Source organism: Poecile atricapillus, chromosome 8 (genome assembly GCF_030490865.1).
Source record: "Poecile atricapillus isolate bPoeAtr1 chromosome 8, bPoeAtr1.hap1, whole genome shotgun sequence".
NCBI lineage: Eukaryota > Metazoa > Chordata > Aves > Passeriformes > Paridae > Poecile > Poecile atricapillus.
In genome coordinates, this window is record NC_081256.1 from 23,190,605 (window position 1) to 23,218,091 (window position 27,487).

At 38.7% G+C, this 27,487-nt stretch overlaps 1 protein-coding gene across 2 annotated transcripts; it reads right to left on the reverse strand.

Annotated features, from left to right (window-relative positions):
* On the reverse strand, positions 1–27,308 carry PRKCI (protein kinase C iota). 2 transcript variants are annotated; one of them, XM_058844143.1, is made up of 18 exons: positions 27,067–27,308; positions 19,597–19,718; positions 15,120–15,209; positions 13,701–13,751; positions 12,422–12,507; positions 11,264–11,404; positions 10,366–10,420; positions 9,794–9,852; positions 9,148–9,324; positions 8,324–8,421; positions 7,257–7,343; positions 6,527–6,662; positions 5,935–6,022; positions 4,880–5,005; positions 4,697–4,776; positions 3,664–3,753; positions 3,260–3,375; positions 1–2,510 (listed from the first exon to the last, which is right to left on the reverse strand). In XM_058844143.1, the coding sequence occupies exons 1-18, from the start codon at positions 27,180–27,182 to the stop codon at positions 2,423–2,425; spliced, it is 1,806 nt and encodes a 601-aa protein (XP_058700126.1). In that variant the 5' UTR covers positions 27,183–27,308; the 3' UTR covers positions 1–2,422. The 2 variants fall into 2 exon arrangements, with proteins under 2 accessions (XP_058700126.1, XP_058700127.1); XM_058844144.1 differs by lacking the exons at positions 12,422–12,507; positions 27,067–27,308 and having other exon boundaries at positions 19,597–19,646.
* Between the last annotated feature and the right edge of the window lie 179 nt (positions 27,309–27,487).

Genomic DNA, 27,487 nt, shown 5'->3' on the forward strand with positions numbered 1-27,487 from the left:
ATTTTAACACAGAGCTCTAATATAAATGTTTTATTTAAAGTAAAAAGTGTGCACAAATAAAGGGAATGATTACACAACAATGCTAAAGACCATATTCCATATGAAACAGGAAAATAGTAGTGACAATATTAACTAGCAGAGCACCCATAGGAATCTAACTCGTATACAAAAAGGAGGTTACTCCACATAAATACATCATGCTTCTGATGCAGACACGTTCTCCAAAAAACAAAACCTACTGCACTGGACTGTATACACCCAATGTCCCTTCTGAATATTTATGACAGTTGCTGTATGCTTAACAATGAAAAATAACAGTTAATATCATGGCACTTTGGAGAAAATTAAAGTTTGAAAATGGATTTACAGTAATTTAAGATATTTGTCACTTTGCAACATTCTTAATGTTTAGATATGTAAATAGAAAAAGTATTTTTTTTCTGTGACATAAAAAAAAAATTAACTTTTGCTTTACTCTTCTATGATGAATGGCAGAAATGTCCTTCCTTACATAAAACCATTTCCCTTAATACCTCGTAGGAAAAAATGCCACTGTAGAGACAAGGCTTTTCTTGTTTGCTTTAAACGATTCCCAGGTTTAATATCAGTTATGCCCTGATGTCTAAACTTATCACGTGGGTGCAGAAGTCGGAGGCTTAAAAATCACCATTTTAAAACTGCATGTAGAGCAGTTCACTTGACCCCATTAGCTGCTCTTTAAAGAAAGGTTCACTGATATTTTACATTTGAAAAGATGGAACTTGAATTTAAGGAAACCTGATTTTTAACAGTGAGGAGGTTCAGCACTTCCCTGAAACTGAAGCCCCTCAAATCACTTCCCAGTTTTGAAAACTCAGCCCAATACTAGAGTTTCCTATTCACATTGCAAAGAAAAACATGAACTAAATCTCATACTATGACACCAGTGTGGATTTGTGCAATCTCTGCTTGCAGCTGACATGGAAGCGAACAGACATACACCAGAAAACTTGTGCTATGAAATTACTGTTGCCATACAAGGATGTTCATGGAAAGACACTGGCCAAGCAAAAGTCTACTAAAAGCTTCAGGTCATGTTTGCCAACTTGTGCTTACAGATTCTCAGATCTGCTTTCAGTGACACTAAGCTTCACTTACGGCTCTTACATAACACAGATTCCTTTCCTCAGTGTCTCTTAATCCCTTTTCCCCAAAATAATAAAAAAACCCAGTGGTACATTTGGCATTTCTTCAGCCCAACACATTCATAACTATTGCTTTAGCATTAAAAGTAAGAATTATCTGTGCTGTATATTACACTACTTACTAATATGAAATGTAAGAAACACACCTCTTAGTCCTAGTTTGATCCATTCTTTCAAATTGCTTTCCTTCAGCCTGATACCAACATTTCAGGTTTGATTGTAAGTACAGATCACCATCTCTAAGGGCAGAAGTTAAGGGAGTCATTGTGGACAGCACCTATTTTATTCTAGATATGCTTTTTCCACTGGCAAAGTGGAACTCATTCCCAGCAGTGTGGCAGTAAGATTAAAAAGGAACCGACATCCTTTCCCAGGCTGTGGCTGTACCGTGTGCAGCTCTGATGCAGTTAAGACAGCAAGTACAAAAGCAATAAATATATGAGGTTCTGTATTAGCTGCCCATTACTGCTGAATTATGCTGTACAGATTTTAACTTCTCAAAGAGTTAACTGAATTCTTTAATTAAACTGACACTTGATGCCGTGTCCAACCCTTACTGAAAAGGCCAGGCTAGAAAGGCACTCTTTGTATCAGTGTACAATTCCTAGTGTGAGAGTTGGAGCAAAGTCTACCAGTTGTGATATGGAATTAATAGTCTCCTTCAGGGTAGGATCAATACTCCCCATGAAAGCAGCCAGTCTTGACCTATTCAGTGTAAATACCTGCTCTCCTTGCTGTCATTTCAGTCTGAAGGGCATGAACAAAGCTCTAATTTCTATGTCTAGAACAGGGAAATCAGATGTTCAGAGAGAAGAGATTTGGAACTACAGAAGTGTAAGTTCTTACTCATCTTGCTGAAAAAATCTGAAATCCTTGAAGGATAATTTATTACATCACCTGGTGCAATTTGTGTTCATTAAGCACTGGAGAACTTTCCTCGCTCAGAACACTGTACTGACAAACTATACTGATCAGTCAGGAGCCCCAGAGACCAACTCCTGTATTAAAATTCAAATTTGGCAAAATTGTTAGTAAATTCTAACATTTTAAATCTGGCAGCTGAAGGTACAGCATAACAACTGTCCTGGACAATGATCAATACAAAAAGAAAATTCACACTAGGTGGCAAGGGCAGGATGTTGAGTTACTCATTTTTTGCAAGTGCATCCAAATGGAGAGATGTTTATCCATGCAGAAACAAATGGAGTAACAATTGGCACAGTTCAGAAATGGAGAATTCAGACGCATTCCTCAGCTGACATCAAAAGAGGATTTATGTATTCAAAGCCTTCAAATTCAGACTGGTCAATCTTCTTCACAATATCACTATTAGGATTAAAGAACAGTCATTAGTTGAGCAAAATTAAAAAGGTAACATTAACTGATAGTTTGACTTAAAATTTAAACCTGTTCAGTGGACTGCAACTGAGAAAATTTCCCTTCCCTCTTTTGTCCCTCTCTACCTTTACAGTTACCAGTAGGTTTTTTTAACCCAAATAATGGTACCAAAACACAAAACCCCTCAAAAGCAATGACTGGGCTTCACTCACTCTCCCACAAAGCAGTCTGCAAGGTTTGCAGTTTCTAAACTTGCCCTAAACAGTCCATTTTGTAAGGACCTGAAAACATTAGGATGTGTTAGATACTGCACCTGCATCAGCAACTTTGCTGAACTTCTAAACTATACAGTTTAGAAAGTTTAGTCTGAATTTAGAAAGGGATAAAGAAGGAAGATGGATTTCAAACCCGATTAAGGTGCACAAGGTAACATTCAATATATACTGTTTATGTTTACATACTATGTGAATGTCATATAAAACCCTATAAAAATTCCTAAAATGTGAACAGCAGTGGCTCAATCAAACTAGAAAGGTCCCTCTCTCCTCATCCCAAATCAGGGCCTCTCAAGGGTAAGGAACCACAAATCCACTACCAAAATCAAGCACATTATCATGCATTTATAAAGGCTTTTCAGCCAGGATAATCTCACCTGACTACTAACAATAAAACACACCCAAACAAGTAAAAAAAACCATATTCTCTTCTCTGAACTGCTTAAATTCTACATTACTTACTCATCATCTGGGGTGAGCTGCACCGGTTCATTGGTGAATTGGGAATCAAAGTTATCCAGACCAAATTCTCCAGATATATTTGGTTTAAATGGAGGCACCACTTGCTTTTGCTCCATCTAAGAATAAATGCACTTAGTCACACTGAGAATGAGTTACAACCTACTGAATAGTTTTTAAACAAAGCTGAAGATTACCATTAAGTTTATTTTTTATACTTTCTACAATCATTCTAATAATCTACTGCACTTACTGTTTGTAAAAGGGAAAAAAGATTGTGTATTGTATTCTGGTAAAACACAAATTAAGAGCTTAATGTTTCTGAGCTTAAGGTCCTCTCTTAGGTTCAAAACAACTTTTTCACTGTATGCAAAGAGCCTCAGCCAAGGCAGGGGGCATTCACATACCAGATCCCAATCAACATTGCGGAAGAAGGGATGTCCCTGGATATCTGCAAATCCTGTCTGAGGATGACAGCCCAAGCGTTCCTTTGGATCCTGTGCAAGGAAGGAAATATTTCTAAAAGGATGCCACAGCCTACACATGAATAAAATGCCAATTTTACAAACCCCATGAGAAATGAAACACCACAGTTACAAGGAACACTGAAGAATTAAATTAGCATTATTTATTTTGGAAACTGCTCCAATTTACCCTCTGAAACAGGCAGGGATATATGGACGCCCTTAACTAAATTTTATATAAATGACTATGCTGTTTTTCTTCATTTTCATCCAGACCTGTTATGCATACCATAGATTTCAGAGCAGGCTTGCTTAGATTACTAATGAATTTGATTCTTTCCCCCCACCTTCCCTCGCTCTTCCCCTGAACAGATTATGCCAGGAAATCACACTGGGGCAGTAATTGCAGTTCCTGGTAAATATTGTGGAAAGCTTATTTTAACAAGACAATTCCATCTCTGGGTACAAACATGCACACACTACCATGGAGCTGTAACAGTGTGCAGTGAATGGTGTGACATTCTTAGAATAATTTAGCCAAATCTGGTTTCTCCTGTATCTCTTCTCACTCACGTAATGCTCACTAAAAGCCAGCAAGTGCTTGGACTCATCATCCACTACCACACCTTCTGACTCTCAGGCTAGAGAGCCCCCAGCAAGCAGTGAGCACATCCTCCCTCTGCATCTCTCCCCAGAAAGTCATCAGAAGCTGTCCAAGTGATTTGCTAACCTGCTTCTCTCAGAACCAAACTAAATCTGGTAAGTTTGTTCAATTCTCCAGGTTAAAGAAATTGCTTGGAGCATTTCTATACCTTTCACTTTGGAATTTACTCATAATCCCAGCCTGAGAACCAGGAGCTTCAGATTTTAAGAGAAGTATCTAGAATAGGGCTCCCAACCCCATTGAAATTCTGCTTTAGGCTCTCACCTTTTCTACTGTTTTTGTATATGGCAGATGAAGTACATCAGCTCTTACCTTGTTAAGGAAACTCTTTAGAACACCTGCTGCTTTCACAGAGAGGGATCGAGGAATTCGGATCTGTTTTTCCAAAATTACTGCAAGAAAACAAGGTTCCTATCAGCCCTCGCATCTTTGAAGTTAGTTTCAAGGTTAGGTAGAAGCAAAGCACTAAAGTGTAGGAACACTCATGGTACTTACCTTGGAAGAGATAATCCTCTGTGTTCTGATCAGGGTTGTCAGAACTCCCGACGATGTCAAACGGCGACCGGCCTGCCATCATCTCAAACATCAGCACACCAAGGGCCCACCAGTCCACACTGAAGCCTAGAATTCAAGAGAGAAAACACCACTGGAGATATTTCACAAAAATACCAACACCTCTGGGGCTAAAAATAGACAGAGAAGAATGAGTTCAAAAATGTAAGTATTGCCAGTCTTTCCAATTAGCTGAATAAAGGAGAGATAACGACTGCAGCAGACACTCTGTGGATCATTATGTACACAACAGGAGGAGATGCTGTACAGAGGAAATGCAAAGAGGTTAAAGGTTGGTGTTAAGCCCTTAACAAAGGTTTAGATAATATTTAAGCCTAATCATTACTAACCAACAGTGCATTATCCAGGGTGGGAGATAAGACCAAAGAGGAACTGTGTGAGTCTTAATAGCAGCAAGACAGTCATTCATGGAGCAAAGTATATCTCCCCTACTATTCACTGCTAAAGGAAATCCCAGTAGCCAGGCTGGGGCTGATACAGTCTGGCTGGCTAGAAAGCTTGTGATAAGCAGGAGTATCTGAAGCCAGTATGAAAGAGACATTTGATTGAAATAAGATGGTAGATTTAAAAAGAAAAGATGTAAAGGGACATCCACTATCTAGGCCTTTTGCAATGAATTTGTATCTAATCCATCACTGCTGCCAGATGTAAAGCTCCAAACCCAAACACAACTCCAGACTGCAAATATATCATTAGTAGTATCTAAAATAGCTATAAACAATAATAAATTTGGAAGACTCAAGCTATTCTTCAAGACTGTTCAAAAGAATTTAAAATGTGCAATGCAGAGTACCTCATTTGCTTTGTGTGATGTTTTCTACTCTTCCTTTGAAGGCTTTATTTACTTTTTCAGACAGGATGTTGAATTAAGACTGATCCTGTGTCTAATGGAGATTTTTACTTTCTGCTGCTTAAACAATGCAAATAAGAAGAGACAAGGTGAAAGTTATAAAGTAGCAACAAGAAATTCCATTTACCATAATCCTCTCCCCGTAGAATTTCAGGTGCAATATAGTTTGGAGTCCCACAGAACGTGCTGGTTGTGTCACCAGGCCTCAGACCCTCCTTTAGGAAAAGATGGGAAGAAAATACTTTACAATTAACTGAAGATGCCACACTCCTCTGCTAAGAGCTTCACTTGGAATTAATTAAGTCTTGAATAACCAGCATTATGGCAATTCCATGGCAAATCCAAAGCCATGCTCCAGTGTCTTTGCAGTGACAAGTTTTCCCAGAGGAAGTGGGCAGTGCCACAGAATCAAAACAGGAGCAAGTGACTGATAATTTCAACCTCTTTTGAAATCACCTTATCCTCACTATTTCAGCCAACACCTCCCAGATGAGTTGATCCAGCAGCTTTATGAAAACATAAACAGTACATGTAAGTGTAGTCCGTGGACTCACTCTGGCATTTGCCTTTTTTCTACATGTGGAAGTGAATATACAGCCTGTGTGCACTGTGCACAAAGAGAGACCTTGAAATTTCACTTTTTAAAATCTCTGCATTTTTTAATTTATAATGGTTTCTTAACTGTTGATCTTCCTGGTTAGCAAAAAACTAGCTCTTACCTTGCACATGCCATAATCTGTGAGTTTAATATGCCCTTCAGAATCTAGGAGCACATTATCCAGTTTTAAATCCCTGTAGATTATCCCTCGCTCATGTAAATAGTTCAATGCTAGACTGATTTCAGCAGAATAAAACCTGGTGTAGAAAGAAATACTGATTACTCAAGTAATCAAAACCCAAAGCACAATAACACAGTCTTCATAGTATGGTATCTTCTATACATAATCCCAAGTATTCTATTATTTTCTCACAGAGAAGTGGCAAATTGTTTCTAATCATATAAATGTTTCTGTGCACTTGAAAAATCGTTTTTAGTTAATAGTAATGTCTCCTGCAATCATCCCTTTTATCTCACCATCTGAGATTAAGCATATGCACCAAGATCTCAGCATTTGCCTGGACAGCTGGTAGTGGTTGTTGTATGAGAAACACATTGATATCATTAGACATTAAAAAAAATACCACAAACTGTTTTTCTAGAAAAAAATAGCAGACTGAAGTCATACAGAGTAATGCCAATGCAAACAACCTCTACATGCTTCCTACTACAATTCCTTCTTGAAACAAAAACATGGTGGCTTGCAGCAGCAAAAGGAGGATGCAGTTTCACATTTCTTAAATCCTTAACATCTGGAGAGGATTTGCTGGCTCATCCCTCATAATCTCTGCACTGCTGCACTGTGTCAGAAAATCACTGTTCTGATGCAAGAAATCTGGAATGAGACACACCTTGCATGTTCCTCTGGCAGCTTCCTCTGCCTCTGCATATGGAACATCAGATCTCCTCCATTGACATACTCTATAACAAAGAATAACCTGGAACACACAGGATTGTTACAAATGATTGTGTGCACGGCTGAAAGAGGTGTGAGATGTTACAGGTCTGTTATAGAACAATGTCCATTCCACTCCTCCCATCTCTGGCATCATGGCTGGTTTAACCATTTTCCCCTCCTTTGAATAAATTCCTAAAGTTCAAAATCAAGTATACAAAGTTACTCTAGATAATTCCTGAATTGTTGAAGGAATGTAAGTAATCCTTCCCATATTCCTCATCCATTACAGGTGCTGCCTATCATTACCACACGAGTGACTGTATAAAGCCACATCCGTTTCTATTCACAAACCATAAAAAAAAATAAAAAATTAAAAGTCTAGTTTTCCTTCCTCATCCTTTTAGTCTCTTTTGTTTGTGGTTAATACTGTAAGTATATTACAAATACTCTTTCTTCTCACTTCCCTCCATTAGCTTGTCACCTTTTCAAAACAGCAGGGATACTGTTTAAATATACAATAACTGGATTTTATATGTACTTCAAGGTATTACTCTATAGAATAGAAAAATAATAACTTTCATCTCTATTCCTCGGTTTTCCTTTTGAAAACTCAGATCCTATTTTCTGAGCGCAGATTCATCTTCAAGGATCCAGGTAATTTTGAGACAATTATTCCTCAGTTTTTGTGTACTTCTGATTTTCATCTCCCCAAGCCTTTTTTCCTTTCCATTCTACGTTTTCTATCAAATATTCTCAATCCTTTTTTTCCTACTAGCTTGCATTTCTCTTCCTGTCCAGAATCCTTCCCACCACATCTACCAGTACTTCACATTCTTCTGCATTTTCCCCATCTGAAAACCTTAGATGCACAAGGCATTTGGATCACAAAATACTATGAAGTTTTACGAAACATTGACTTTGCTACTTAGCACTTTATGCTTTAAATTTAGGCCTTTGAGGTGCCTGATAGGAAGAAATATCTTTTATAAGACTATTTTATTATTAATTTATGACCTTTACCTGCTTTCTGTCTGGAAGCAGGAGTGCAGTCCAACCAGAAAAGGATGATTTGAGGCCTGTTCAAAGACGTGTTTCTCTGTCTGAACCCAATCAATATCCTATTTTTCAAAGAAAAGTGACATTCAGAAAAGAACTGTTGCACTTCTTAGGTCAAGTATTAATGACAATTAGCAGAAAGACATTCAAGGGCTTTGCTGTCCCTGTTTTACTTGCAAGAAATTAAATAGTCTATAGTTCTGAAATGTGAAGCAATAGCTGATAGCATACTTTTTATTTCCTGAATGTCCTCTACTCTTAGCCTCACTGTGAAATCACCTTGGGAATGAAAACACTGATCTGTAAGAGATAAACTGGTGCAGGGAAATGTAAAGTAGCACCAAGAAATGCAGAAGGAATCAATGGTAGACTGAGAAATAAATGCAAAAGCTCTTGGACAGCAAGCCACAGTCACTCTGATGTTTTCAGAGTAGCCTAAAGAAACCCAAGGGAAATCCTCAGTAACAAGAGGTTTTTAGCAGTTTAATAGTGCAATTTCTGATATGTTTTCATTAATCACTGTGCAAAAATTGTTAAGATGGGGGTCTGATCTAACAAGCAATTAAAATAATATGGTGAGATTTCTTTGTAACAAAAACCCAGACGTGAACATACGAAAATCAGACTCCACCTGGCTACCTGCCTTGTGAACCTCCTATAGAGCAGTACAAGAAACCATATGCAGAATATTCACTGAAATGTTGCAGCCCAGACCTGGCTCCCACCTCCTGGGGGACACTGGAGCTGTCTGGAAGAGCTGCCCAATTCACTGAGAACACCTTGCCCACCTCATCATCGTTGACGAGCTCTTTCTTCACCACTTTCATGGCATAAATGCGCTCAGTTTTCTTCAGTCGAACCAGCAGCACTTTGGCATAGCTGCCCCTTCCAATGACTCGGAGCAAATCAAAATCCTGCAGGCCCAGACTGGAGGAAGCTTTGCCACTTTCCCTAATGCTCATTGCCTGTGGATGAAGATGCACTGAAATGAGGAAGCAGCCTTGCCAGTGTCAGCAACTGCAAAAGTCAGCATTTCAAACAAAGTTTCATAATTAATATAAACAAGTAATTCAATTAACATTTGTTATCTTAAGACTGTACTGTCCTGGAAAGGAATGTGCTGGGAAACAAAGGAGGCAAAGGAGACTTGGCAGATATTAACAAACCAAACTGGGAGAATTTGGAACACTTTCTAAATCAAAGCACATCTCAACCCAAGGTTCAAAATAAAGCAGCATGCAAGACACACATGCACACATCTCAGGAGCAACCCAAATGTGCGCTCTGTGCTAATTTTCAGTTTGTGCCAAATTAAACTACTAAAATGTTGAAACTGAGACACACAGGCTTTAGGATCTCTGAAGATCCTCCTGGGTTCCTTCCAGCTTCAGATACTCTGTGATTCTATGTACAGAATTAGCTTGGATATTTTACCTCTTTTTCTTCACCAACATGGTCCAGGCTCTCATGACTTGAGGGATTGTATGGTATCACTGGAGGTACAAGAAAAATTTATTAAACTCATGCAACACAACAGAATTTTCTTCTGCCTTTCCACAATCAGAGGAATAGTTTCTCTATAGTAAAATAACAACAAAAAAAAATAAAAACAGTTTTATTGCAAGTATTCAAAACTGATAGGTTTATATTACAACCATCACTGATTGCCACAAGAATAAACATGTTGGGCCATCACTACAGCAGAAGCTCTGCTAATGCTGTTAAGGGTTTGGTTTGGGTTTTTTTTTTCGTTTGATCAGGGCATTTGAAGTACTCAGCTTACTAAATGTAACTGACAGCATAAATTCTTCTTTGTTTAGTCAAGTTTCTGAAACTGGTAAGATGTGGAAAACTGGAATTTTTATATTTATATCCCCCTTAGCATAAGAAGATGTCTTACTTTTCTTATTCTATGAAAAAGTAAAGAAGGGATTTTAAAATAATTTTACTTCAAAGTTCTTTTTCAGCAACTTATAGTAATTTAAGAAAACAAATATTGATCTTACCTGTTTCTACATTATCTGAATGCACAGATGATGGATCCATAGGCATTATTGGTTCCTGCAAACATAGACAGGATTTTTGTAATAGACTGTCCATGTGTCAGACACATTATTTTAGAGTCAATAAAATGAAATTAATGACCCCTGAGGAATATAATCTAGCTACTTTTTAATTTGATTAGTCAACACAGTTACTAAAACATACACAATGAAATAAACAACTGCATCCTTTATTTTCCCTATTTTCTGGAAGTCATGACATGTTTCCAGAAGTGACAACTTGGTACAAAAGAGAAAGAAATACAGCAGATGAGAAGTGAGATAGAAAACCCCAGTCCTTCAGCAGTATATCTATTAGTCAAAAGAATTCCCAAAATATGGACTTGAAGCTGTCTGCTTTATTAAACCAGAAGCAGTAATAATCTCAATTTTTCTCAGGACGTAAGAACTGAGGATGATTGAATTTCTTGGGAGAAAAATCGAAATTACTGCTTTTCATACTCTTCTGCTGCAAATGGAAATAATCCAATAGCCTATCAGATATATAGAGAATTTACTCCACCTATCTATTCTGTAGATGTAAATTGTGTGAATATATATACATGCTATGCAACGTCCCTATGAAGGATGGGATAAATATATATATGCTTATATGTGACCAGGCAAATAATGTCAGATGTGCAGATTGGACTCCTGTCTTGCTATAAGTTGCAATTTTGCTCAGTGAATTCCAAACTTTCTTGAAAAAGCCATGGTAACCATAAAAATTATGTTTCAACTACTGCAATTATTTGCAGGCTGCAGTTTGAAAACCAACAGTATAAAATGAGGGGGGGCTTTATTTGTTTGATTGGTCAGTTGCTGCTTTTTTGAGACAATTTATCAGGTCAGTTGCACTTACTGGCTGTAGTGTGTGTCGGCCACATTCAATATTGACAAGTTTGTGACACTTCTTGTGAACGAGGAGCTTGCAGTTGATGCACTTGTAGCCCTGGCGCCCCAGGCCCCATATCCGGTCAGTGCAGATGGCACAGTGAGCTCTCTGCAACCAGAAACCAACAAAACTCATTAAAGAGCAAAACTGGACAATAAAACTATCCAGCCACACTTACACTAACCAAGCTCATCTCCTCATTTCTCTGTAGGTGAGTCCTTACAGAGGAAGGCAGGAGAGCAGAAGCTTCAACACCTTAAGCAACCAGACAACGCGAATGGGAAGATCGCCACTCGCTGAAGGACATTCACAAAACAACTCCAAAGATCCAGGAAAACAGGGTGCCTATGGAGGCAAGAGTGGAAATTGATTTAACTGTGATGCCTTGACAGCATTTAACCCAGATGAGGTCAAAAAACAACAATAAAAAAGCTGAAGTTAGACATGAGGATGCTCAAGATGAAGTTTAGTGGAGACGATCTCAAGCATTAAGCACACAATACACTAAGCTTAGAGAAGAAAGAAAGATTATTGAAGCTGTCAAGGAACCTGACTTACTCAAATGTTTTGGGTTTGGTTTTTGCTGTTGCTGTTTTCAAACACAGCAGAGCCTTCTTGGTCCTTAGCTAATTATATTTGACCCTTGCTTCCTGAAAACATTCTGTATGGTTTGTTATTTTCAGACGATTACATGGCACCAGAAACAGGCTGCCTGGAGAAACATCTCTGCTTTCTCCTTTAAAAGTCATGAAAGAAAAGTCTGTGCATCATAAGCAAGTTCAGACCATTTTACTCCCAGAAGTTGACTGAAAATCTACTTTTAGCCATCTAATACATTCCAGTTTGCCCTGTAGGAAGATCTTAAAGGAACACAGGAGCTTTGACTTTATGCTTTCAGAGTATATGTCAAGTGAATTGCAACCAATTTGTCTTGTTTTTTTCTATTTCAATTTCCTAATGATTTAATATTGCTTAAGTTTCCTGAAGATACAGGATTAGCAGAAGTGTATAGACAAAACAACAAAAATGAGAATAAATCTGATAACTTTTCAAGGCAGTGGCATCATCATTATGAAAATAAGACATCCCTGTATCATGGCTTTAAGCACCCAACAAGAGTCTCACCCTGTTAAATCGTTTGGCTTGGAAAGTGTGACCATTTGCACAATAGAGCTTTCGCCACCGGCGGGCGCCTCGGCGATAAATGGACTCTAAGAGGAAAAACACAGGATTATATCCAGACAAATACAAAAACAGAACTACAACATCTTCTCCTGGAGGCTTCTGTGTAGAGTAACTTGCAGAGTAAACTTTCACTCCTGCACCTTGCAGAAACAGAGGAATGTTCCAAGTATATTATTTTTTAAATTTTTTTTTTAAGTTTTGGAGAAAATTTGAAGTAGAATACTCTGATTAACTCAAAGTTAATTCTGATTTTTCTGAAGTTAAAAGGAACAGTGGGTCAAGAGAAGGTAAATTGCCCAAACAATACAAGCACTTGTGTGCAAAGTATACACATACCTCAGCTCAACTTAGGGAGAAGCTGTGGGGAAGGGAAGGGAGGAAGGAAGGTGAATTGGGAGCATGTCCTGATTTATTAAGATTGCTTGACAAATCCTCCAGTGTTTTAAATCCTCAGCTGCCACTATTATTTCTTTTTCTTCATTTTTTTAACTATTACTTTATTTTTCATTACTTGAAGCATGTCACTGAAAACTAAGATATGAAAAACTACACTGAGCTGTAAATCTCTTTCTGATTCAGTCTGCAACCTCATTTTTCTGATAACCAGCATTACCCATTCTGCCCAAGTTAACTTTTAAACATGCACATTTAGATTTGTCTGAGATTTGGATACAAAGCTGACAGATGCTTGTGTGCAAAACACACACACACACACTCTTTTTTATAAAATTTTAAGACTGGGGGAAAATTACCCTTTTAACATCTAGAACATTAGTTAACACAATAGAGGTTTTCGGAGAATCCTCCTGATAGTACCTAAACATCAATTTCAAATTAATTAACCACAGATCTGTAAATACTGACACAACAAGTCATTATCATTGGTTACAAGCCTCTGCTCACAGTTGTCAGCCAGCAATTTGGCAGCTCCCCAAAAAGACAGGAATAGGATAAAAAACTGTCATGATAGAAGAGGCAAAAGCAAGGAAAGCAGAGTTGACATGGGTAGTTAATAGGAATGTGAAATGCTTATTAACCATGACTCAGAAGTGACAAACATTAAGTTTAGCAAGACTTCCTATTCCTTTTAAATATTTGATTTTTACAGATTTGCATTATTAATATTCTTAAGTGGGGGATGCCAAACCAAGCAACATCAAAAATCTGCTAAAACAGGAAATCCAATTTTCTGTATTTCTTAGCTGAAATGCCTACTTACTGTCTTCTCCTGGACAAGGCATGCCAGGCCGCTCTGGAACACAAGGAAATACTGCAAGAAAGACATTAACTTCTGATTAGCTTTCATTTCAGACAGAAAATAAATCTTTGGGTTAAAAACAACACTCCTGAAAGGCATTCCATCATCTAGAGAACAGCACTGACTGCACTTCAAGAAAACCCTCTTTAAGAACAGGTGAGCTGCAAACGACCACTAACCCCTTTTGCTTGGCATAGCAGGGACAGAAATGAGAAATACATACAAAAAGCAGAATAAATGAAGCTATTTCTTAGACAGTAATTAGAAAAATTAATGATTTTGGTTTCTTGTGTGGCCAATCTTCACAGTTAGTCAAGATTTCCAAATATTATGAATGTTTAATATGAAAGTGTCCTAACAGTTACATAGGATGTTGACTATGTAAGTTTTAGGGTTATTTTCACAATTTATTTAGCTTTAGTAACACTACCCATCTTTTATGATTTATTTGGCTTCAGTAACCATCAGAGAGAAGTATAAATGTGGACAGACAGCCATGGTGCCAGTTTACTCAGAAGTTATCACACACAAAAATTAATGGAGAATGTGCAGATAAAAAATTTGATATACACAGAAGCAGTGAAATGTACCAACAAATGGATTATATTCTTCCCCTTTTTAAAACTCTGTGTGGGAAGCTAGAAAGCTGTCTTTTCCTTTCAAATTGGCTGATGATAAACTAGATTTTATGCATCTTTTTAAGAGAAGGAGCCTGTTAAGACACTGTAGTGTAACACACCAACACTTCATAATGATGACTTTTCTGCTCTAACCTCTGATAAACCAAGAGCAACCTTCTACTGATAAAAAGGTACAAATAATAGCTGGGAAAATATTCTGGAGAAGCTGCCAAAATAGACATATAACCCTGAAGAACAAAAATGAACAACTACACATTATACAGGGGCATGATATCATTAAGTTTAAAACTGAAGTACCTAATTTCAGAAAAGACAAACATTCCATTAATCTGGCATCACAAATGGAGCTAATTCATTTTTTTTTTCCTAATGGAGATGCTGCTCTAAAGCACTTATCCATAATTAACTTCAGGATAATGTACAAATCTAATAAATAAACAAAAAAAAAAAAAATTGTACTTTATCCCTTATATCATTTGCTGCCAGCAAGTGTCTGAAGGCAGTTGGGCTGAATGAATGAAGAAACAAGAGGCTGGATTTCATGAATAAACTAACAGCAAAATATTTTTTTCTCCCTTAATTCAATAAAGAAGAGCAAAAAGCACAGTGAATGGTCATCAGCATCCCTTGACAGGATCACCAAAGGCCTGAGGGAGAAGGGTGTGAAAAGCATAGGAATGGAAGGCAAGAATTCCACTCATTCACAGGTACAACATGAGCAGCAGTGAATTTCACCTACCATGGATCAGAAGCTCTGAATCCTTGTTTAGTTCATACAACCTAAAGGCCTCTTCTAACTCCAGCTGAGAGGAAACAGTACATGGATCTCCTGTGGAAAGAAAACAGAACAGCACAAAACTCAACCCAGTTAGTTCCATACCATTCAGTAGTTCCCTCACAGTTGGTTCCAGGATAATTATTGTAGAAAAAATCTAATATTCTCAATTTATTTGTTTTTAACACTGTTCAAAGAGTACATCTGAAAGTAAGAGTCATATTGAGTTCTTTCAGGGAAAATAAAAATATGGGATATTCCCAAGAGGCAAGCAGATCATAAGAACAAAACATCATTGCTACAAGCATGGTTACACATTATTTCAGTACAGGAGATACAGGCTATATTCCAGCACCTAAAAACCTTCTATCATTACCTTTTATTTCAAGGATTTTTAATTTGAACTGAGGCAATTCTATTTTCACAGCTGCTTCAGTACTGCCAAGACTTGCACCAGGAGCTGCAAAAGCATTAGAGCTCGAGTCTCTCCTCAAACGTCAATGGAAACTTTTGACAAATAATGTAATCCAAGTGCAACACCCCGTTTTTCTCATTTGTAACTACTAGTTTTATACTCACACAACTATCTGAAATAAAATCCCTTAAAGAAAGTACACCAAGGCAGAAGAAAGGTGGGAGTTGGCTGGCTTTGTTTCTTATTTTTTAATAAAATAACTGCTGTTTTGTTGACCATTTGTGATGGTGCAGACTAAATTACATGCCAAATCCTTGATGATAAAGTATCTCAAACAAGACTGTGTTTTCTTTGGTGTCTGATACAGATTACTAACATTATAAAAAGATTAGCCCCCTAAAACAATAAGCCTTTTTCAAAATAATACTGTAACTGAAACATTTTAAAAACAATGTTGAATCTCAGTCATCACTGCCCCAAAGAAAGAAAATACTTCTAGTTGTTAGCTCAACTTGCTCCCCCCTTCTTCATCTATACAAGATGTCCTGTGCAAGAACAAGTGATTTACCTCTGCCTGTTCCAGCATGAGCAGAAGTTTATTTTCAGCCCCAATCCCATACAGCAAGTCAGCCTTCCCATATTTCTAATTTTTAACAGAAATACTTTCTATGTCTTTAAGTTATGAGTAACCAAACTGGAGGAAGGCAGAATAATTTCCATCCTGGCTAAACTGGATCCAGTCTGGAAGTTTTACTGCTTTGAGTCCTCAGTCAATACCAGAGTTAGAAAGCTCACAAGCAACAGACCATTAACTATTATCTTTGTGTTTTACACTGTAAATTATCTACATTAATACAGCCACTGCTAAAGCTTTTCAGTAGAACCAGCAGCAGGAGGTAGTTCAACTCACCCACAAAAGTTTTTCCAGAGACTTTGTTTTGTTTCTAATGTATCACAATGCATTTGTTTCCAGTGTATCTTCCCCCACAACAGGAAGGACATGGACCTGCTGGAGGCAGCCCAGAGGAGGTCACCAAGTTAATTAGAGGGATGGAGGACTCAGCTATGAGGAAAGGCTGGGAGAGCTGGGATTGTTCAGCCTGGAGAAGCTTTGAGGTGACCTAATTATGGCATTCCAGAACCTGAAGGAGCCAACAAGGAAGGTGGAGACTGCCTACAAGGGATGGAGTGACAGGACAGGGGGAACAGCTTCACACTGACAGAGAGTAGGTTTAGAGTGGATATTGGGAAAAAATTCTTCCCTGTGAGGGTGGTGAGGCCCTGGCACAGCATGCCCACAGAAGCTCTGGAAGTGTCCAGGGCCAGAGAGGATGGGGCTTTGGGCAGCCTGGGATTGTAGAATGTGTCCCTGCTCATGGTAGGGGGTGGAATGAGATGATCTTTAAGGTCCTTCCAAGCCAAACTATTCTGTGGTTCTATGCATTCTATGCTATTGCTAAAATATAAATAATAAATGTAAATGGTCCATTTTCACTGTTTTGTCTTTATTTTTTAATGCACACCAAAATCCTCCAGATGAGTCTTTGAAGCCATCTACAGTAATTTTCTACCAAACCACTTCCCTCTACAGCTGGACACCTGGACACCACAGTGCCCACCCACAGCACAAACACCATGCAGAGCAGGGTGGGAGGAGAAGGAACAATTGTATTTACTCAGACTCACTGTGAGAATCAACAAACCACTTTTTCTTCATTTGTTTCCGACAGCTGTGCAAACAGTTCTGTGTTTCCTTTTGGCAGAAGCAAAAGAGGGTCTCAAGAACAAGCAAACTCAGAACAGAAGGTTTACAGACATCACTCTCAACAGGTTTGAGTAGTACAAATTTTGCAGTCAAAGAGAGCTGGGATACATAGGAAAATATTTACTTTTGAGTTATATAGTGAGGAACAACAGACTGAAGACACACAGAAAACCAGTGTCCATCCCACAGGATGCTTCAGGAGGCAGAGCAAAGATGAACTGACCGTACATGATAAAAACAGAAGTTTGTCTAAAATCAAATCAAGTTCATTTTATTTTCCAGTTGCATCTCAAAATTTTGGAAATGACTCCACTCAAATTATATCTGTCTTTGTATGCCATTACCTCTATGAAATCAGAGTAGTTACACATGAAGCCCTCACCTTGTAAAGGCATTTACTACATGACAAATCAAAACCTTAGTGCCCAGGTAAAGCCAGTTTAGTCAGGAAGTAGTGATGGCCCAGACCCCTTATCTTCTCTCAGACTATAAAAAGCATGAGTAACAGCGTAACACGTACCAGCCTACAGCACACACATTTCTTCATGCTACTGTTAAACAGTGAACTTCAGTTTTGGTGAAGAGGATGTGATACAGGAATTTTCCAGTAAAGCAAAACAGGTTTCTAGAAAGAATATCAACTGAAAACACTAGAGTGGTGCTGAGAGAAGAGGCAGGGAGCTTGGCAAGAAGCCAAGCATTGTACATGCAAGAATTATTCACAATAAAGACAGGAGGATTTGCTTTAAACACACTCCTCATTGGCAGATTAACTTTTTCTCCATTGACATTAAACTGTAAGTCAATGATTAAAGCAAACATGTATTGCTTGTGAAAAGCAAATCTTACACATTAAAATAGTTCAGGCAAACTGCAACCTTCCTTTTTTTTTATAAACCTATCTCTAATTAAAGAGCAGAAATTGAGACAGAACAAACTGTGGCTTCAAGCAAATTATTGAATCAGTACAAAATGCTTACTATGTACATATATATATATATATATATTTATATATATATGTTTCCTGCTGTGACTGACACTGCAGACTCCTACACTGAGGTGAGGAGTCCATTATCTTCCTGATGATGAAACAACACAGCCAGCTTATTATAAAGTAAATGTTCAACTCCCAGTAGTTCTGCTGCACAGTTCAGTCATAAACACTGTTCATTTTACTGTACTGCATCTGCCTGGTATAAATAACTGTGGAATGATGAGGAGAAGAAAAAACCCCACCTGCTCAGACTGCCAGGACCACATAAACATCAACACACCTGCCTATATGGCACTTCCAAAAATCAACTTTGCTCCACATTCAGCTTTAGACCCTGAATAAACTGGCAGCAGCCCAATTTGAAACTGGAGGAAACAATTCCATAAGCACCATTTATGCTGATGGCTGCATGCAAACACCAACCACAGCCAACAAATCACTGCACACTGCAGCCTTTTATGTACTGCATCAGCTAAAATAACTCCACAGCAATCTCATAATTCAGAGGGCTCTTCGTTGTAGCTGTAGCTCAAAACCTACGTGTGGGATGAACTAATTCCACTGAGAAAACAGAACCTACAAATAACCTTTAAAAAAATTACTATTGTGCACACACAGCTGAATGGATGACATCTGTTAATAGGCAGAACAGACTGGACTTTTTTCATCCAAGGTAAACTTTAAGATGGATAATGTAAGCACTAGAGATGTGTTCTCAGTCAAGGCTGTCACTGCATTTTGATGAAAAGTTACTACACATCGTTAGTGTTTGGAAGAATTTTTATTATTAGCTATGTGTTAATAGACTTCAGGTTGCTAAGGTAACAGCTGATAATAACACTTGAGATATGTTTTTGGTTGCACATACAACTCAACTATACACTAAATGACATCAATATTTAAGATAAATACTGGTATAACTTAATGTCTGTTTAACTCTTTCAAAAATATAAGATATAAAGGGAATCTTCAGCAGTATAAAGGAATATTTTCTGTTGCCTTCATAAGAAATCCTAACACTGAATTAACATCTTCAGAATCACTGAGGTGTTGTTTGGTTTATAAAGAAAGAGAACAAGCCACACAGTAAGTAGTGTGAAACAAATATGTCTTCAGTAAACTCTGCCTAAGAAGGCATTGGTAACTTATTTTTGGAGTCAGATTCTATGTTTTATAAGCTTTTCTTATGAAGGCAGAGTGAAAGAAATAGATGAAAGAGAAAGAAAAGCTGGGAAATTGAGCAATGTATTGATAAGCATTGATTTACCTTCTTCATCAATCCATTTCATGGTGAAAAGCTGCTCATTGTCAAAAGAGCACATGTCTCGAACTTCACTGCACAGTCCCTCGAAGGAGATGGAAGGCTCAAAATATGTTATCATGATGTCCCTGAGAAAGAGAAAAATAAACTTCAGAAGCTATTCCACAAAAAATAACATTGATCATCATCTCTAACACCTTCCATATACCACTAATATTAACCCCATCCCTGATGCAGCTCCCTTCAAAATGTTAAAGTAAAATAAAGTACCTAAGTTCCCTTCTTATAGGAATGTTGGGCTCCAAGTGATTCTTATTACTTGACATTTAATCCCCCAGGTATCTGCTTCAGAAAAACTCAGATTTTATGCCCAAGTAAGTATGAAGTAAACTGCAGCAGGTAATTAGAGAAATTAGATCTTGTAGTTAGTTTTTTTTGGTGTTTTTTTTTTTTACATTTTAATTGTAAAATCAAAATGTACCTCCATAAAGACTTCCAGGGAATTAATTTCTTAAGGATTCTTGAATTCTTGCATAATTTCTTTTTATTTTTCTTTACCTTGGGCACCTTTTGATCAATTCTTCAGTACAGTGTCTTCTGTTGTCTGTTGATAATCAAGTACTTTGTAGGAAGAGTGTGGAAAACTCAAGTGGAAACTCAAGAATGAAAAGCTGCAAATGCCTGAATAATGTTCAAAACATATTTCTGGTTTTACTTCCACTTTAACAGTTATTTTGTTATTAGTATCAAAATGTAAAAACACATACATCTACTCCAACTAAATTCTGATTATGTAGATGTTATGAAAAATTAATAACAAATACTAAACAGATTTCCTAGCAGACTTGGGGGCATGTGCAAATATTTAAAGTGCCTTTAAAAAAAGAGTGGTGCTTCACACAATGAAGGGGAAGGCTGACAGAGAGCCATATACTTAGAATTGAAATGTACTGCTTTACTGTTATGCAGAATGGGTATTTCTGTGATAATTAAAAGTGAGTTAACCTGGTTTTAATATGTTAGCAAAAAATGCTGGCCCACTGTGTTGACTGGGCCTTAAAGGGGAATATGTGACAGTACTCAGACCCTTAAAGGAGTTGGGAGACACAGAGGAAGGAGGAAGGCTGTTCACAACACACCCCTCAAACACAGCATAAAAGCTCCATGTTTGAGCTACAAGATTAATCTTCCTATGAAAACCTCACCCAGCTGGATTTGCTCCAGTGGATGCCAGCACTCAGGACTGTTTGGGGGAGCTAAAACAAATAACTGAAGCAACAAAGTTTCCCATCAAGGTTCCTACCAGACTGAAGTGTACATATGCAGCAAGTTAAATATCTTTAAATCATCATGTGCATGGGCAGATTGAGATCAAGAAGGTGACCTAATATAAAATGCTGTGGTTATGGAACAGGAGCAATGTTCAGGGGGGGCAGAGAGCACACAAAACCCAAACTGCTTGGAGCACACAAAACCCAAACTGCTTGCCTGAGGCTCCTCTGACAGCAGCAGCAGGAATAAAATCAACTGGCAATTTCTAAGCACTGTGAAAGAACAGTGAACCTACTTCTGGATTTACGAGCATCATCAGTTGGGTTAGGTTTAGTTAGGGGACAGACTCCAGTAAATACGGCAGACATGAGCCCAGGATAAACACAACATCTCTTCAACAATCTGAATAAAGCAGTCAAAAAGCTGCTGCATGATTTGGTAAAGGAATTGCTCCTGTTTGGAGCAATGCAAAACAAACAACAACTGGACCAGGTATTTAGACACAGCAGTCATTTAGAGAAAATGGGGCTTTATCTGAAAGCCCCAGTCACATCCATCCAATAGAGCAAACTTCTCACAGACACAAAGGTCTCCCTTTGCATCTTCTATCAAAACACCAGATGGGAACCCAATGCCAACAGGTGGATCTGACAGTGTGTTACTGTCACAGACACATGGGCAGCCACCACACAGCAAGCCTGTATTAGGAGGCAAAGCCTTAACCTGTATTTCCTGTTTTTCTGGGAAGGAAATAAGGCACTGCTTACTTAGCAGCTCCACTAAGTTTACCATCCCTTCATTGATTCATATTTTAGCACAGATATATTCACTGTGGAATACGTTCTTTAAAAAAAAAATAGTTCTGAAGAGTGCTGAGAAGCCAAAGTATTTATATTTATATATATTTACATTGCAGGGGTTTCTGGGATTGAGTTAGTCAGTTTGTTAAATGACTATAACTGCCAGAAAAGCAGAAAGTTACAGACCACACTTTTTGAGACTGTAATCACTAATGCTTCAGCAAAAACTGAAGATTAAATTATATATATATTAGCAAAATCTGTTCAGAACATTTTCAAATGTGATGATGCAAGTTCACTTAAAATAGATTTGTCTGTACTGCAGCAAAGAGGAAAAATCACAACATTAAGGTGCACTGAACAGCCTTGGAATCTTGTCATATCTCTAAAGTAAAATCTCTTACTACTTGTTGGTACCTTTAAGTAGGAAACCCTTTAGTAGTTTTCCTTCAGAAAAAAAGAGAGTTTTATTATTTCATAATTTAAGTGTGTTTTCTAAATTGCTCCTAGCATGATATGTATCAAACAGTTACCAAATAATTTGGAGTATCTCTTCTGCTACAGCAGACACTAATTAGTCTTTCAGAGAACTCTAGCCAATAGCAACATTAAAAGAGAAAGATGATGTTAAATGTAAACAAGGTTCCACAAGCAATAACTACAGAACACAGGAACTAGAAAGGTTACAGGTTTTCCTACCGCTTTATTTTGCCATTTGAACTCCATTGATGACCCCGACATTTCCTGCTGACACACTTTAACAATGGTTCTGCTGTTACACATTCGGGTCTCCACACTTCTTGCCCCTAACACAACACTGATGATGCATTCATTAGGAAAAAGCTGGATTCACTCCAGCCAAGAAGTTAAACTCCATTGAGAAAAAAAAAAATAAATCTCATTTCAAATAAAAGTTAGTTGGACAAATTAAGGGACAAAGGAAAGTGAATATGGACCATAGCCTGCTGACTTCCATTAAAGATACAAAACGTTTTCTTTTACTGAGATCTGGGAAAAACATTCTCGACAATAGGCCTTTCCTTGTGATGAAGATAAGATTATACACTGCTAGGAATAAGCATGTTTGTCATAAAGCTATTCCAAGGTGAAATAAATATCTTTGTTTATCCTCTCTTGGCACACATAGGAAATTAGAAGAAAATCTGACTCAAGCACATCTTTTGCACCACATCTGGAGGTGCCAATTAACTCTTACTATGAAAGCACCAGAATTTTACAATTTGTTTTAGCACTATTATAGTTGGGTTTAATCAGGGATCTGTGAGTAGGAAACATGTAAATATACAAGACAGCACTTGTCCTGAATTACTTTCACTGAAAATGCTATCACTTCTATATTTCATAAATATAATAATAATATCATAAATATTATAATAATATCATAAATATAATTTTCCATAATAAAGATAATTTATTCATACTACTAGAAGGACTGTCTGATTCAATATCTGCAAATATCAGAATCAGTAAAACATGAATCTTAGGAAGACTGAGAAAAGGCAAATGGCAAACCTAAACACACTAGAGAACATATTTTAAATACAAATAGAAGACCATATTGTCCACCTTTTCTGATATCAGCTTTCCTCTCTTTCTTTTACAAATTATCCAAGAGTTGAAACGTCCTTTAATAAAAAACAAAAGAACTATCCAACAAAAAACACCCAGAATCAATGCCTACAATTAAACACAATTCATTATCTGTACCACATTTTTCACTCTGATCTTAAACTCCTGTGAGAGAACAAGCCTGTAAGAACAGACACTACTGCTTTAGACTTTTCCACCTGCAGCCTCATCTATCCCATATTATGTATGGGGAAATGTACAGATAAATTACACATGTTACCTACATATCCACATATGCATCACACACCTGGGCCAGTCATTAAGGCTTTTGAAAAGGTCTAATTAGAGTTCACTGCAATGAAGCACCACAGGACTCCTGAGGAGTTCTGCTGTGTCAGTGTCATTTCTGTACTGTTGGGTGCAGCCACTGCCACTCACAACCATTTAAAGCATTGCTTTCCCCTGTGCAAGTCTGTTTTTCTAGAAAAAAATATATATTGCCAGAAAGCTAAATATTGAAATAATGAGGAGGGGGGAAAAGGTATTCACAGGTTTAGTTCAAAGTTTTCCTAAGCTGAACACTCTTTTATGAAGAACTTGATTGTCAACAGACAACAGAAGACATTGTGCTGAAGAATTGATCGAAAAGTGCCCAAGAAGAAGAAATTATGCAATAATTCGAGAATCCTTAAGAAATTAATTCCCTGGAAATCTTTATGGAGGTACATTTTGATTTTACAATTAAAATTTATTTTCTCCTTACACTTTTTCTACTCATGTAACTAAAGTAATTATGTAACTAAAATTAAGAAAAGAAGCAGGTTTAACATGTATCATGAGAGGACTGTCAGGCGTGTTCTTCATTTGAACCAAATCAAACTGAAGGTGAGCAAAGCATTGGTATCTACACCTTTTTATTAAAAATCTAACCTACATTACAACCTACACAGCTAAAACCAGCATAAAATCTATGTCAGGCACTGAAACAGTACATGCTAGGAGTTCTAATTGTAACAGAAAAGTGGTTATTATCACTGTTGGTTCTGTTTCTTTTTTAAACCAGCATGAATTTACAGGATTCCTTGAGCACGAGCTGTGAATTATTCCTACCTGTTCTCTACCCCTACAACATATGTATGATGTAACAACTTCTTGTACTGACCTGACAAAAAGCAAATGAGGTAAGACAAAAGGCAAACTTTGAATATCATCAGAGCACTGAAATGGTTGTAATTACAGATGCTGATCAGTGCCATACACTGGGAGCTGCTACACTTTGTTATTCCATCAACAAAAACCCATCTTTGGAGTTACAAAATGAATTCCTAAAAACCCCCTCAGGAACCTCTGTTACACGCACGGCACAGATCACAGTAATTCTTTAAAATACATAACATTATTTTAAGAATTTTAAACAACCAATCCTATGTAGAAGATAAGCACAGTTTAACTGAGAGAATGAAATACCTGGAAAAACTCCATGCCCTAATTCCCAAGTCTGTGGGAATTCCCCATCCCCTTATTCGCATGAACTGTGTTAATTTTTAGGAAAATTTTCCGTCCTGTTTTAACATATTTCATGAATTTAAGATAAAGAATTACCACTGCATGGTTTAGTGAAACAAAGACGCTTCAAAGGGTCCTGTGTGAAGTTTTTGTCTTGGCTGAGAAAAGCAATTGGGCTCCCAGCCAGACCCAGCCGAGTTTTGGGGATTCAGGCTCAGCTCTTTGCCCCAGGCAAGTATCCCGACTATCAGATTCCCAAATGTTTCAAGAACAAATCTGTGCTTCTAAGTGGATGGGTTGGGTTGGCTTAGTGGTTTTTTGTTTCTTTTTCTTTTTAACCAGAAACTCTTTTTGGAAGATGAAAAGACCTTCTCAGCCAGACTTTCCCAATAACTTCTACAAACCACTTAAATGCTTCCATTAAAAGGAAATTAGGAGAGATTAATGTTTGCTGATTAACACTGTTTCCCATTAATTCCTCGATCCAGCTCTGAGACAGTTTATTTGAAGAACAGGGAAAAAGCTGCCTTTGGTATCAGCATTCAGTTCTCAGCCTCCAAGTCATTTCAGGGTAAGTGCTGGTAAAATGTTTGGCTTTGATATCCACTTGATAGTGCAAGTCTGAGAAGGGGCTTGAGACTTTCTGTTGTAAGAAAGTGGAGAGAATAATTTGCTTATATCTCAAATCACAACTAAGGCATTCAGCTTGTTAGTTTGTTGGTATTCACAATGGTTAACCAACACCCTCTATGACTCAATGCCATTACTAAACTGATAACTGCATTAACAGATAAAAAGTCAATGGACAGGACTCAAAGGAAACATTCCAGTGCCTGTGAAATTATTACCAGTGTCATGAGCCAGCATTCCTCTCCAATGTAGCAGATTTTTTCCTTACTCCCACAACCCTGGACTGCTTCCTCCCTGTTCTTGCCCCACATCCCGCCTGTGCTAAAGCAAGAATCCATGTGATTTCATGTGGAAATGACCAAGATTAAAACTGACTCAGCAGAAGAAAAATAAATGGTTTTCACCCAGAAGAGTTCCCATTTTAGTTCACTGTCTGATCAAATGAACACCTCTACCAGCTGATAGCTAGGGTCATCTTTACTTCCCTAAGAAAAAGTGGATTAAAGGGACTGTGAAACAAAGAGCTCAAAATTTCACATACTTTGACAGTGTCTCACATATCCTTTAAAGCCAAAGACTATGCCAGTCTCTACAGTAACTTCTACAGACTTCTGTCAAGAAAAGCCCCAAAGCAGACACAAGCCAGCAACCAAACACAGCAGCAAATACCAAATGCTCAGTGTAGCTTCTATACCTCTCCTTAAAATTAAACAGCTAGAGATAGCATAGAGTAAATACTGAAAATGTAATACACCTTTCCTTGTGCTTAACACATATAACTGGAAGGAAGCTATCAAGAGCATCGTGTTCACTCTTAATCCTAAAATGCAACCTACATTGTTTTCTGCTTAGATCACCTCCCCTCAAACTTAATGGCCCAGTGAACCACTGGCAACCCTTCCACTGAAACTTATTAAGTCCTGTAACTGTTACTATTTAACAGCGAGCTGTGAACCCAAGGCAGAACGTTTATTTTGCTTTGTGTGTTATTGCTGGAGAGACACTGAATTAGGCCCACAAAATTCAGATTTCCATTTCGCAGACACCTAGTATCTTGTTTTTTTGGTTTTTATTTAACAGCAGAAGCATAATTGACAGTAGATGCATCTGGGTTGCCATTCACAGACTCCCCTGGAAATCGCTCAGTCCCTGGCAAACAGCCTAAAAACCCGTGAAACAAATTTTCATACAAACATCCTCTTCCTTTAGTCATGAACATCACTTAGCATAGAAAGACCAGAACCAAAGCTGGATCCTGAACACACTGTGTGCAACTTTTGGCGTGCATTATGAAGGAATATGTACTTATTACTGACAGCCAAGGCCTGGGGGTGAAGGGAAGCAGGGTGAGCAGCGCAAAGGCTGCTCAGGCACGTCCTTGTTCATAGGGATGGTCATCTCAGGAGAAAGGAGGACTCGACCTCCCCCCTGACACCAGTCCTGCACTTGACATCCATTTCAGCACGGCTGGCTGGTCGTGGAGTGTTTTTCCTCTGCTCTTTCCCTCCTCCCCTACAAGCCAGGGGATACCCAGGGCTTGAGCAGGAGTATCCCCGGGAGCCCATGGAGGGGAGTCCATACAGGGGAGAGTCCGTGCCGGGTACCCCGAAAACCCGCGGCGCCGCTTCGGACGCTCCTCTCGCTCGGCCCTCCCCGGGGGCTCGGTGTCCGCACTCACCCCTTGTAGTAGGCTTTCACCCGGACCTGGTGGGCGCCGTCCCCGCCAAGGCTGCCCCCGAGGCCGCCCGGAGCCGACATGGTGCTGCCGGCGCCGCCGTCCCGCTGTGTCGGCATCGCCCCCCAGCCGGGCCGGGGGAGCCGCAGGCTCGGAGCGGGGGAGCCACAGGGTCGGGCCGGGCCGGGGCGGCGGCTGCGCGACCCCCGCGCCTCCAGCGCGCCCCGCCCGCGCCGGACGGCACCACGCGCGGGGGCGGGAGGGGACCGCGCAGAAGCTGTGGCGAGAAGGAGCGCGGAGCTGCGCGGAGCTCCGCGGGAGGGCAGCGCAGGATTTCCCCCGGCGGGGCGGAGCAGCCGCCCCGAAAGCGGCCGGGCGGCAGCTCCGCCGCCCCGGGATGCGGGTAGCAGTCCCGTGCGTGTCC

What these genes read in the sequence shown, in the direction of transcription:
- PRKCI (XM_058844143.1), bottom strand. Translation starts at nt 27,182, where the DNA reads ATGCCGACACAGCGGGACGGCGGCGCCGGCAGCACCATGTCGGCTCCG. An exon ending in ATGTTGGTGAAGAAAAAGAG is followed by an intron (nt 9,325 to 9,793) that starts GTAAAATATCCA and finishes CTTCATCCACAG; the next exon opens with GCAATGAGCATTAGGGAAAG. An exon ending in AGAGGATTATCTCTTCCAAG is followed by an intron (nt 4,777 to 4,879) that starts GTAAGTACCATG and finishes GTTTTCTTGCAG; the next exon opens with TAATTTTGGAAAAACAGATC.